This window comes from Lithobates pipiens, unplaced genomic scaffold, assembly GCF_037356315.1.
Source record: "Lithobates pipiens isolate NorthernLeopardFrog02 unplaced genomic scaffold, aLitPip1_a1.2 Scaffold_23, whole genome shotgun sequence".
In the NCBI taxonomy this organism is placed as follows: Eukaryota; Metazoa; Chordata; class Amphibia; order Anura; family Ranidae; genus Lithobates; species Lithobates pipiens.
Genome location: NW_027507785.1, coordinates 50,575,044 through 50,588,983, shown reverse-complemented (window position 1 = coordinate 50,588,983; position 13,940 = coordinate 50,575,044). Strand labels below are relative to the sequence as shown.

General features: G+C 45.3%; 1 protein-coding gene across 3 annotated transcripts in view; it reads left to right on the top strand.

Annotated features, from left to right (window-relative positions):
- The window catches only part of SRGAP3 (SLIT-ROBO Rho GTPase activating protein 3), a 176,996-nt gene that overhangs the window by 143,663 nt on the left and 19,393 nt on the right, over positions 1–13,940 (top strand). For all 3 annotated transcript variants that reach the window (XM_077451578.1, XM_077451580.1, XM_077451577.1), the window contains exons 16-20: positions 4,793–4,898; positions 8,968–9,195; positions 9,939–10,018; positions 13,057–13,237; positions 13,505–13,654. In XM_077451578.1, coding sequence (XP_077307704.1) covers positions 4,793–4,898; positions 8,968–9,195; positions 9,939–10,018; positions 13,057–13,237; positions 13,505–13,654 — 745 coding nt within the window. The remainder of the gene's footprint in view (positions 1–4,792; positions 4,899–8,967; positions 9,196–9,938; positions 10,019–13,056; positions 13,238–13,504; positions 13,655–13,940) is intronic.

Sequence of the window (13,940 nt, the reverse complement as noted above, 5' to 3'; positions counted from 1 at the left end):
GCCATATCCCGGGCCACGGGTGGGAGGTCTGGGTTCCTCCCTCAAGACAGACGTCTTCAAAACCAAAAACGTATTTTCTCAAGAAGGCAGACCTCGGATCGCGCTAGAGAAGCGCGCAGTTATAGGCCCGGCAGGGAGTTCGCTAGATCTTGGAGGTCCAGACAATCCTCCCTTAAGAAAACCTCAAAGGGGGCTTCCGCAGGTAATCAAGATTCTACCAAATCTTTTTGAAATTGGGCCCGCTCAAACATGTCAGGTGGGGGCTTGCCTTCTTCACTACCGACATGTTTGGGCGGCCTCAATTCAAGATTATTGGACCGTCAAGACGGTTTCCTCGGGTCACAAGTGGACTTTCATCAACACTCCGAGGTTAAGGTTCATTCCCACAACAATTCCAGGTTTAGAGGAAAAGAAACAGGTCCTATTGACCTACGTAAGTTGTTTGCTGGATCAAGGTGCAGCCGTGCCCGTGCCAGAAGACGAACGTGGCGAAGGCATGTATTCTCCTCTGTTTATGGTTCAGAAAAGAAATGGCGCATGGAGGCCGGTGATAGATTTGACCCACCTCAATTCCTTCATTCGCAAGGAAAAGTTCAAGATGGAGTCTCTTCTTACAATCCAACAGTCAGTGCAGCTAGGGGATTGGTTAATCTCAATCGATTTGAAGGACGCATACTTTCATGTGCCAGTAGCAAGGGATTTCCAGCAATTTCTTCGTTTCGCAGTTGGCGATCAACACCTCCAGTTTACCTGTCTCCCATTCGGGTTGACGACATCTCCTCGGGTCTTCTCCAAGGTACTCCTAGCGATAGTAGCTCTTTTACGAGTCAAAGGAGTTCGTCTCCATCATTATCTGGACGATTTGCTCCTATTATCTCAGGACAGAGATCAAATTCTGGAACACAAGAGTTTAGTCATCTCCACTCTGCAGACGTTTGGTTGGCTCCTGAACCTAGAGAAGACCCATCTGGTTCCAACTCAAGTGATCGTGTTTCTAGGGGCTCAGTTCGACACATTAAAAGGCACTATCTCCCTGCCGGAGGAAAAAATCAGTGTGATCCGGGACAGGATTCACAAGGCTTGGGAATCATCTCATCTTTCGGCTCTACAATGCTTGAAAGTGATCGGCACAATGACGGCCACCATCCCTATGGTGAAGTGGGCCCAGTGGCACACTCGTCCCTTCCAGAAAGGGTTTCTGCAACAGTGGGACTCGGCCAATCAAACACAGCGCATACGCCTTACACCAGCGATGAGGATGTCTCTCCTCTGGTGGCTTCAAGGAAAGAATCTACGCAACCATCATTCGATAGTCCCCATTTCCTGGATAATAGTAACCTCAGATGCCAGCAACAAAGGTTGGGGCGCCCATTGCCTTACGGAAGTAGCTCAAGGAAGGTGGTCGTTCCCGTCGCGGTATGTGGTCTCCAACATCCTGGAGTTGAGAGCAGCCTTTCGAGCACTCATAGCATTTCGCCATCTGGTGGCAGGGTCGTCAGTAATGTTAAGACTGGACAACACAACTGCAGTGGCCTATATAAAGAAACAAGGAGGGACTCTCAGTTGGTCTCTATTACGAGAAGTAGAACCGATAATGAACTGGGCTCAGAAGAATGTGGTCAACATTTCTGCTGTATACATCCCAGGAGTCCAGAATGTTCAAGCAGATTTTCTGTCAAGGGTCAAAATAGACAACAACGAGTGGTCCCTTCACAGGGATGTCTTCGAGTGGCTTCTGACTCTGGGAGTATCTCCAGAGGTCGATCTGTTCGCTTCGCCGTACAATCGCAAGGTTCAGGGATCCTCAGGCGTTCGGGATAGATGCTCTCACGGATTGTTGGAAGTTCCAGAGAGCCTATGCCTTCCCTCCAGTTCCTGTAATCCTACAGTTCCTTCGGAGGCTCAGAGGGGAGAAGGTGGAAATCATTGCGATAATACCATTCTGGCCCAACAGGCCTTGGTTTCCTCTGCTGTTGCTCCTCAGCTATCAGGACCCAGTTCCCCTGCCTCTCAGGCCAGATCTACTGTCTCAAGGCACGCTGTTACACCCGTGCCCATCCTGTCTACACCTCAGGGCATGGTTCTTGAGAGGGGAAGGCTAGAAGCTCTAGGTTGCCCAGAAGAAGCGATTCCAACCCTTCTTAGTGCCAGACGGAAGAGTACCAATAAAGTGTACGAACGTATATGGGCCAGGTTTATGGGCCACATGTCTTCTAGGTCAAATTCATATAATTCTCCAGCAGTTCAAGATATCTTGTCTTTCCTTCAGTCAGGGTTAGACTTGTCTCTGGCAGTTAGCTCTCTTAGAGTACAAGTTTCAGCCATTTCAGCCTTTACAGGAGTTTCGTGGGCGAATCACACCTTAATTCAACAATTCTTTAAAGGAGCCATCAGGCTTAGGCCTCAAAAGAGACCCAGGTTTCCCAAATGGGACCTTCCGTTAGTATTGGACTTTCTTTCTGATCTTGGGAAAGGTTTGGATGCTCCCCTGTCTTTAGGAGATCTCACTATCAAGACGGTGTTTCTGGTGGCAATAACTTCAGCCAAAAGGGTGTCGGAAATTAGGAATCTTGGGTCAGTTGAACCATTTCTAACTTTCTTTCCGGACAGAGTGGTCCTGATCCCTATGCTTGGATCAAATCCAAAAGTCACATCAGTATTTCACGAAAATCAGGAGATCGTGCTACCTACGTTTAGAATGTCAGACAACCAAGAGATTCATCCCCTGGATGTTGGTCGCACCTTGAAACAATATCTGGACGCTACAGCTTCGTTCAGACGAACAGACTTTCTTTTTGTCCTTCTTCATGGCAAAAATAAAGGGATGCGAGCATCAGTAAGATCAATCTCATCTTGGGTGGTCCAAACGATTCAAAGGGCATACAAGGCAAAGGGCATGGTTCCTCCTGAGGCAGTGACGGCTCATTCAACTCGGGGCATCTCGACCTCTTGGGCAGCAGTTCGACATGTCGCACCAGAAGTTATCTGTAGAGCAGCTTCCTGGTCTTCAATTAATACCTTTGTTTCCCATTATTGTGTAGAGCCAGCTGCGCTTTCTTCTGTTAATTTTGGTTTACAAGTATTGTCAGTGGACAATGAAAAATAAAATTCTAGTTTCTTTGCTCAACATTTTTAGCCCACCCGGGTGTGTTTGGCGAGTTATTTCACACACGTATGCTGCCATGGAGCCTGTCAGGAAAATGGAAAATTTATATCAAATACTTACCGTAATTTTCCTTTCCTGATGGGCTCCATGGCAGCAGGAGTTCCCTCCCAAATGTTGGAGTAGGCTAGTTACGGAACACGGATAGCAGCTTGGAGCAAAGATTTATGGGAGTAGAGGTCCTATTGGGTAATTATGGAGGCGGGGCTAACCCACACGTATGCTGCCATGGAGCCCATCAGGAAAGGAAAATTACGGTAAGTATTTGATATAAATTTTCCATTTTTTTACTATCTTGATAAGAGAAAAGTAGAAAACGAAAAGGTATAAATTGAAAGTATAAAAACGTACAGATCGAGCCAACACATTTCGGGTGAACTGCCTCCCCTTCATCAGGGATAACATACAAACATAAACAGTATATAATTTAGTATCTTGTAAAAATAATGATATCACTAAAGCAATGGTATTGCTACCATGTATTCTGAGCATGTATATGATGATGTTTGCTGTGATCATGTATATTTTTGCTTATAATAATGTTTGGGGGTTCTAAGTAATTTTCTAGCAAAAAAAAATCAAAAGCAGATTTTAATTTGTAAACAACAAGTTTGAAAAATAGGCCTGGTCTTTAAAGTGGATGTAAACCCGCTCTCGTCCTTTCTGAACTACTGCCATAGGGGTTTTCTATAAGGATATACATGCCTCCTGCATGTGTCCTTACCTGTCACGTCTCCCCTCCGTCTGTTATGAGACCCTAAAAACTGCAGATTCTGTGGGCCGGTCTGTTGTCCGGAGCTCGGTGGGTGGAGCTTGTGATGTCAGTAGATGCCCCGCCCACCTCTACACTCCCCTTGCCAACATGCATTTTCTCCTGTGTATTTCTTACACTGAACTTCTGCTGTGATCACTAACATCCAGTCAAAACCCAGAAAAGTCACCATATGACTTCAGCATGTCCGATCATGCTGAAGTGTGGAGCTGCCAATCCTGGGAGAGCTGGAGAAGAAAGGAGGAGGTGATCTGAAGTACACAGAATGTCTCTCTCAGGCTGGTGCATGAGATATGTAAATCACCCGTCACTCACAGCAAGGGGGAAGAACTGACTCCTATTTCTCTATGTGTCAGTTTTTAACTTATTGAAAAAAGATAAGAGGACTGCTCAGAGCTGGATTAACTCTTCATGGCAAGACTGGGCACAGATGACATGAAATCCTATAATGTACAAGGTGCAAGCCTTAATGAAAGAAAAAAAAAAAATTCAGGTTTACATTCACTTTAAAGGAAGGAGATGGGATATGCCATCCCATCTCCTTCCTTTAAAGTGAATGTAAACCTGAATTTTTTTTTTTGTGCAAGCGGAACAAAATCTTCCCTTATTTTTTCTAATAGAGTAATTCTTGTATCATCACTGCCATCTAGTGGCCAAAATGCGATATACTGTATTTTCTCATTGCAGTAGTTCAGAATACGATACCACATTTTGGCCACTTCACGGAGCTGATGATACAGAAATTAAGATGTCGAAAAAATTCCAACGAAATTTCATTCAGCTTGCACAGATGTTTTTTTTTTTTACATTTATGCAGATTCAGTATAAATGATTGTTTTTTTTTTTTTTTATTCCAGAGATAGAGAACCCCGCGGAGAGGGTTCACCACATCCGACAGATCCTCATCACTTTACCCCGGGCCGTCCTGGTGGTCATGAGATATCTGTTCGCCTTCCTCAACCAGTAAGCCCTCACTAGCAACGCTTTGAAGCTGTTTAATCTGCTTGTATTTTGCCTTCTCTGGTCCCTCCCCCTCCCCCACCATCAATTATTTAAATTAAAAGCTGATACTTTAGGGTGCAAAATTGATGAAAAATTACTGGGCGCAAATCACACTGCAAAGAATTGCGTTCGATTTCCCCCACCCGCTCCTGTGTGTGTGTGTGTATAGAAAGGGAAAAGCAGCGCCATCTAGTGGGCAGTTTATTTTAAAAAGTTAGCATTCACATTAAGTACAGTTCAAATGCAAAACATGCATAGGTGTCCCAGTCCCGCCGATGATGGCAAATCACGGCCGCTGGAGTTGATCACTGGGTTGGAGGAGATGAATAGATGGTCCGCCCCTAAGATGACATCACTTCCGCCCTATACCCAAAGAGGTCCCGGAACTTCTCCAGCCCTTTGAGCGCCTTCAGCGGCCATGATTTGCTATCATCGGCGGGACCGGGACACCTATGCAGATTTTTCATTTGACCAGATATGTACTTAAAGTGATTGTAAAGTTAGAACATTTTCTTTTATCTCAATGCATTCTATGCATTAAGATAAAAAAGCCCCCACCCCCCCCCCCCAATACTTACCTGAGCCCCCTCTCTCTCCAGCGATGTCCGTGAGTGAATCGGCCATCCGGGACTCTCCCCCCTGATTGGCTGAGACTCGGCACCATTGCCTCCCGCTGCTCTCAATCAAACTCAGCCAATCAGGAGAGAGGGGGCAGGGCCGAACACGGGGCTCCGTGTCTGCATGGATAGACGGAGCTGCCACTCGGCTCCAGTGCCCCCGTAGCAAGCTTCTTGCTGTAGGAGGGGCATTCGAAAGGAGGAAGGGGCCAGGAGCTCCAGCCAGGGACCCAAGAAGAGGAGGATCTGGACTGCTCTGTGCAAAACCATTACACAGAGCAGGTAAGTATGACATGTTTGTTATTTTTATATATTAAAAAAAAAAAAACGAGATTTTACAATCACTTTAATGTGACTGCACACTAGATGGCGCTTCTCTTTCTATTCAATGGGGGGAAATCGCATGCCAATCGGATAAGAATCGCACCGCATTCCTATTTAAATAGCATGCGATGCTTTGCAGTGCGATTTGCACCAAATTATTTTGTATTTGGTGCGAATCGCACCGCAAAGTATCGGTGTGAGCGAGTACTTGACCGAAAGTATCGATTAAAAAAAAAAAAAAAAAAGGTATCGATGCAACCCTAATAAAATAAAAAATAAAAATCTGTGAAAATATACTGGCCCCTTAAATGGTGATGCAGATATTCTACACTTATTATACATTATAATAGGAACGCATTAATGGATTGAGGCCGCTGTAAGCCACCCACGTAGAATGAATAATGTATGTATTTAAGAGCTGTTAATAATTTATTCTGTATGATTATGTGTGTTGGTATTTGTTATGTGACGCTAGCAAGAGACCATCGGAGCGCTGTTATCAATCGGTCTAGTCTGCCATCTAGTGGTGGAGATAAGTATATCCAGAATACTTCTTCCCGAGCTGATTTCTTCATTGAGGAGCTTCAGGTTCCAGCTGGAACTTATAATTATTGCAGACATCCCTACTGTGCAGCACTGATTTAGATTTTATATATTACTATATTTAAAGATAAGTTTAAAGATTATCCGTTTCAAATGGCCGCCTGTAATTTGATCTGAATCTCCATTTTTTACTCTTTGTAAATACTGCAGCCTTACCTCTCGTGGATAATAGATTTTTTTTTTAAGAGGTATTAAACCCAAAACTAAAAACGTAATATATATTGCAACTTACCAAACATTAGATGTGGTGGCTGCATTCCTTTTCTTTTTTGTCTTTTTTCCCCTCTGTTTTCACCTGGTGATCCAGCCAGTTGCACACCCCCTGTATTAGAGTGGCCCCACTCTGGATGAAGGAGCACGGGGGGGCATCTTTGGACAGCAGTATTATCATCTGTTAGATATACTAGCTGATTTAAAAACAGTAAAATTGAAGCCAATCTCCAGTTCACACTAGGCACCTATAGTTACCATTTTTTATTTTCCTTTTTTGAGATAAAGGTTTTACATGAATAAATAAAAGCTGATTATTTTAAGCACCCCTCTTGGCGTGGTAAATGGTTTGTCTCATCCCTGTAATTGCTACATCTGCAAGAGCTTATTCTTTCTAAAAACAACAGACTCACTGGCAGGATCACCAGGTGAAAATAAAAGAGAGCCTAAATTGAAAACAAATGCAGCCATCACATATAAAAATTGGCAGGCTACAATAGAATAAATGATTGCTATTAGGATTAATACCACTTTAATTCCTACTTGCAAGTGGGTTTCGGGCTCCTACGGGCGGCCCAGCAGCGGCCAGGTTGCGGCTCCTACGGGCAGGTTGCGGACTTCTATGGGCAGTGGGTAGAGGGCTCCTATGTGTGGCAGGTGGCGACCAGGTTGCATGCTGCTATGGAGGGGTTGCGGGCTCCTATGGGTGGCAGGCGGCGTCTGGGTTGCAGGCTCCTATGGGCGGGTTGCCGGCCCCTATGGTGGGTGGCATCGGCTGGATTGTGGGCTTTTATGGGCGTGTTACGGGTTCCTATGGGTGGGTTGCGGGCTCCTATGGGCCGCGGACAGCGGCCGCCGGGTTGCGGGCCCCTATGGGTGGGTTTCGGGCTTCTACGGGTGGTGGGCAGCGGCCAAGGTTGCGGGCTACTATGGGCAGTGGGCTCCTGTGGGCGGGTTGCGGGCTTCTATGGGTGCCGGGCAGCAGCCAGGTTGCGTGCTGCTATGTGAGCTCCTATGGGTGGGTTGCGGGCTCCTATGGGTGGCAGACAGCGGCCAGGTGGCATGCAGTTATGGATGGGTTGCGGGCTCCTACGGGCAGCGTCTGGGTTGCAGGCTCCTATGGGTGGGTTTCGGGCTCCTATAGGTGGGTTGCGGGCTCCTATGGGTGGCGGGCCGCGGCTCCTGAGTTCTCTCAGCATCACGGCGGCTTTCACCTTGCGGCTCCTCCCTCCCCCTCCAAGGCGTCCAATAAAATCACCTGTCTTTTCAGCCAATTGGGTGACGGGTCTCAAGACCCGCTTCCTGATGGCCGGGAGGAGGATCAGTGTGGTGATAGCGAGTATTCTCTATTGTCATACAACTCTGGCTCTAATCCCGTGCTTCAAACCCCCCCACCATTGGAATCCATGCGTCCGGCACCATGTATGTAGATCAGGGGGGCCGGACGCATGGCTTGGGGGGCAGTGCCCGTGCACCCCTAATGGATGGGCCGCCGCTAATAAAAACCTAATAATGGAAATATGGATGATGAGCTCAGGCAGGAGACAGAGATGATGTGTCTGCTCTGACAGGGAGAGAATACAATCAAATATCAGCACACACAGCAACCCTTAAGAAGTCAGGCTGCACTATTATAAAAGCCTAATTATGGAAGAGCGCTTTTACACTACGAAGAGTCCCAGTGAGCCATATTACCCCCATGAACCACCTGAATAACTCTTCCTGCAGCCTCCCAGTACCTGAAGCATGTTAGAAGGATAGTACTGTGGGGTGCATTATAGCCTATTGGGAAGGCAGTGCAGACCCTCCCACTCCTGGCCTGATTACCTGTACAGGGGATTCTGGGCAGATAAAGACACGATTTAGGCAGCCCTGCTTCTAGTATTTTTTAATTTATGCGGGGTCTTCACTTTGGAGTCCCATTCAGGACACTATCTGCATGGAGTTTGCACGTTCTCCTTGTCTTTGCCTGGGTTTCCTCTACTCCGGTTTCCTTCCACACTCCAGACACACTGTTAGGTTAATTGGATCCCGTACAAAATTGTCTTTTGTATGATATTCTAATAAGCGTCCCCAAAGATGGCTGCCCTGCCATCTGCCCCAACAGTTGATAAAGTGCTTTTTTAGCCCCCACCCCCCCGGGGAGAATATAGAAATATAAAAAATTTCACTGATAATACATTTGTGTATCTTTCTGCAGCTGCAGAGCAGTTTCTCCCAGTCAGAGCCTATTGTTGTCGGGCCCAGTAGGATTGATGGCCTGTGTTCTGTTTCAGCTTGTCCCAGTACAGCGATGAGAACATGATGGACCCCTACAACTTGGCCATTTGCTTCGGACCGACGCTGATGCCCATCCCGGACGGTCAAGACCCAGTGTCCTGCCAAGCGCACGTCAACGAGGTCATCAAAAGCATCATCGTCAACCACGAATCCATCTTCCCCAGCCACCGGGAACTGGAGGGGCCCGTCTACGAGAAGTGCATGACTGTGGATGTGGAGTACTGGTACTAACTGACCCCCTGGGCTGCATCAAGCAGCAAAAATTAAGCTTAATATCATATTAATTTTTTAAAACAATTTAATGAATGAATGAATGAATTAACTAATTAAAATTTTTTTTACATTTGTAATTAATTAAATAAATATAAAATTAAAATTAATTAATTACAATTTCAATTAAATTTATTTAAATTCAATTAATTTAATCATTTTAATTATTGAATTAATCAATTTAATTCTTTATTTGAATTTAAATGTAAACTTTACATTGAATTTGTTATTTTTTTACATTTATTAAAATTAGATTTATTTAATTTTTAGCTTTTGTATTTTATTTAATTAATTTAAATGATTTAAATTCATTATAAATTATATTTAATACATTTTTTTAAATGAAAAATTGAATTTAATGAATCACATTATTAATATTGATCAAGGATGGAAAAATATTCACCCTTCGATTGGCCACACCCCCCATATATAATGTTAAAATCTTTCAATCTTGAATTGTAAACTGCAAAAAATTGTCACCTCAAGGAAAGATGCTTCTTCAGTCTCCCTTGTGCCTAAACAGTCAATCTTTTTTTTTTTTTTTTTTCCTGTGGGTTTTCTGTTAAGGGGGGGCTTTGGCAATAAGAAATGGTGGGGGGAGGGGTCCACTACTGAATAAGCAGACTCTGCATTCTAGTACAGGGTCCCCTTTAACTCTTTGCCAAATTATTAATTACATTTAAAATTTCTATTACAGTGACAGCCCGCACAGCGAGCCAGGCGCCATTGAAGAAGGGGACCATGATAACGGTACTGAGCCTCACACAAGTGATGAAGGTAAGTGGGCAGACTGACCTGACTGATCACATATAGGATTTTGAATAGACCTATGCGAAGGGGTTTATTTAAAACATGTGGAATAATAAATAGAATCATAAGGCCCCTTTCACACTGGCCCCTTTCACACTAAGGCTTTACCGTTGTTTTAACGGCGGTCTGCGCCGCTTTGCCGGCAGTATAGCTGCGCTGCCCCATTGATTTCAATGGATAGGAGCGTTTTTTTTTTGTATTTCTTCAGTTGCTTCCTGGTGTCTGGCTTAAGTCAAAATGATGTCATACATCCCAGGCGTCTTCATGGGAGCAGCTAGGCACATCCTCCTGCTTGCAAGCCTGAGCTAAGGGCAGATGGATTCCAATAGAAAATGCTACATGAATCATCTGCCCTTGCTCAAGGTGGCCTAAGCTAGAAATGATATAGGGGGATGTTTTAGTTTTCCTATCCTTTTTTTTATTAAAGTTATACAGTGCCTTGAAAAAGTATTCATACCGCTTGAAATTTCCCACATTTTGTCATGTTACAACCAAAGACGTAAATGTATTTTATTGGGATTTTATGTGATAGACCAACACAAAGTGGCACATAATTGTGAAGTGGAAGGAAAATGATAAATGGTTTTCATATTTTTTTTTACAAATAAAAATCTGAAAAGTATGGGGGGGCATTTGTACTCAGCCCTCCTTTATTCTGATACCCCTAATTAAAGTCTAGTGGAACCAATTGCCTTCAGAAGTCACCTAATTAGTAAATAGAGTCCATCTGTGCGTAAGTTAATCTCAGTATATATATACAGCTGTTCTGTGAAGCCCTCAGGCGTTTGTTAGAGAACCTTAGTTAACATACAGCATCATGAAGGCCAAGGAACACACCAGACAGGTCAGGGATAAAGTTGTGGAGAAGTATAAAGCAGGGTTAGGTTATAAAAGACTATCCCAAGCTTTGAACATCTCACGGAGCTCTGTTCAATCCATCATCCGAAAATGGAAAGAGTATGGCACAACTTCAAACCTACCAAGACAAGGCCGTCCATCTAAACTGACCGGCCGGGCAAGGAGAGCATTCATCAGAGAAGAGCCAAGAGGCCCATGGTAACTCTGGAGGAGCTGCAGAGATCCACAGCTCAGGGGGGAGAATCTGTCCACAGGACAACTATTAGTCGTCTCTCCACAAATCTGCCCTTTATGGAAGAGTGACAAGAAGAAAGACATTGGAGAAAGAAAGTCATAAGAAGTCCTGTTTGTAGTTTGTGAGAAGCCATGTGGGGGACACAGCAAACATGTGGAAGAAGGTGATCTGGTCAGATGAGACCAAAATTCAACTTTTAGCCTAAAAGCAAAATGCTATGTGTGGTGGAAAACTAACACTGCACATCACCCTGAACACACCATCCCCACCGTGAGACATGGTGGTGGCAGCATCATGTGGTGGGGATGCTTTTCTTCAGCAGGGACGGGGAAGCTGGTCAGAGTTGATGGAAAGATGGATGGAGACAAATACAGGGCAATCTTAAAAGAGTCTGCAATTTTTTAGAGTCTGCAAAAGACTTGAGACCGGGGCGGAGGTTCACCTTCCAGCAGGACAACGACCTGAAACATCCAGCCAGAGCTACAATGGAATGGTTTAGATCAAAGCATATTCATGTCTTAGAATGGCCCAGTCACAGTCCAGACCTAAATCCAATTGAGAATCTGTGGCAAGACTTGAAAATTGCTGTTCACAGACGTTCTCCATCCAATCTGACAGAGCTTGAGATATTTTGCAAAGAAGAATGGGAAGAAATGTCCCTTTTTAGATGTGCAAAGCTGGTAGAGACACCCCCAAAAAGACTCGCAGCTGTAATTGCAGAGAAAGGGGGTTCTACAAAAGTATTGACCATTTATCAATTTCCTTCCACTTGACAATTATGAGCCACTTTGTGTTGGTCTATCACATAAAATCCCAATAAAATACATTTACGTCTTTGGTTGTAACAAGACGAAATGTGGAACATTTCAAGGGTTATGAATACTTTTTCAAGGCACTGTACTTACGAAAGAATAGTGTAGGAAAGCAAAACATGTATTGAAATGCTGGACGGCTCTGGATGGGGCTGGGTATCACTGTATGGGGATGAGGGCTGTTGAGGGGGTTAGGGGACTATGAAACTGACTTGGTGGCCCTAGAGGGGTTAAGGTTCCTGGAGGGGGCAGGGGAGCACTGTGGGAGGTTGGGATGTGCTGAGAGACACTGTTAGCCCTTGTACACACGGTCGGACATTCCGACGGAAAATGTCCGATCGGACCGTGTTGTCGGATAATCCGACCGTGAGTGGGCTCCATCAGACTGTTTCCATCGGAATATCCGACGGACAAAGTTTTAGAGCTGGGCTATAAAACTTTCCGACAACATGGTCCGATTGTGTGTAGAGAATTCCGATCGGACAAAGTGCCACGCATGCTCATATCAAATTCCTAGACCAAAGCTATTGGCTACTAGCCTGAACGTAGTCCCGTCGTAACGAAATAACGTCATCACGTTACGTACGATCGGATTTTCCGTCAACTTTGTCCGACCGTGTGTATGCAACACCAGTTTCTGACAAAATCCGATGGATTTTGTTCTCGGAATGTCCGACCGTGTGTACAAGGGCTTAGAGATTGAAGGCACTGTGGAGTGAGTGGCTCTGCAGCAGACTGGTGGGCACTCTTGGAGGCTGAGGCTCTCAGAGGGCATGGGGTCTCAGAAGGCCACTATGGGAGGTTGGGGGCACTATGGTAGCTGGGAGGCATTGAGGGAGGTTAAGGGATCTGCAGCTGGCTGGAGGCCTGGGAGTGGGGAGGCCATGGCTTGGCAGTGGGCCATGGCGCAGTGGATTAGAACCACTGATATTAAGAGCCCACCTCTGAGTTGCATCTCCAGCTCAGATTACTGGTAAGTGGATATGGGGCATGAAGATCTCAGGTGTACTATGTACCAATTTTGTAAAGCTAAATTGTGCCATCATAACTCTAGTCACCCCCAAAGCTAATTACAATTCTTCTGTGTCTCACCCTTCTAGAGGTGGAGCAGATTGAAGCCATCGCCAAGTTTGACTACTCCGGTCGCACTCCCCGAGAATTGTCCTTTAAAAAAGGGGCGTCGCTGCTCCTCTACCACCGAGCGTCGGAGGACTGGTGGGAAGGCCGGCACAATGGGGTGGACGGTCTGATACCCCACCAGTATATCGTGGTCCAGGATCTGTAAGTAACCGAGAACCAACCACTTGTTCGTGATCACATGAGCAATGAATTGACCCCTGCCTGTAATCATCTAACCTCCCCATTCTCATCTCATGACCAGCCCTTAGTCCCGTCTTCTTTACAAAGTGGTCTCCATCTAGGCAGAGAGGAACATCTATGAGATGACCTATACAGACCACGGTCACTATAACTCTGAGAATTCTGTTTAAAATTGCAGAAATTTTCCACCAGGCACCCAATAATCTCTTTCTATACCCCTCTCTCCAGCGATGATGCCTTCTCGGATAATCTGAGCCAAAAAGCGGACAGCGAGGCAAGCAGCGGGCCCCTCCTGGATGATAAATCCTCCTCCAAGAATGACATCCAGTCACCCATCGAGCACCTACCAGAATACAACTTTGCCGGGGTCCTGGGCAGGTAGGAAACTAACAACGGATGTGTGTGGACCCAAGGGCCCAGAAGGAAGAGGGGCCTATCAGGGGAAGTACAGGGGAAGCCTCATAGGAGAGTTAGATGGGTGTGATGGGGTAGAAGTTCCCCTAATCCAACAGGAACTCGGGGGTCATACCTCCAGTGGGAACGCAGACCACAGATAAAAACCTCGCAGTTTTGGTTGGAGTTGGGCTTTAAGTAGCACTTTTTTGGTTTTGTTAAGCAAATATTTTTGTTGTGAATCTCTTACCTGAAATTCCTTCCAGTAACA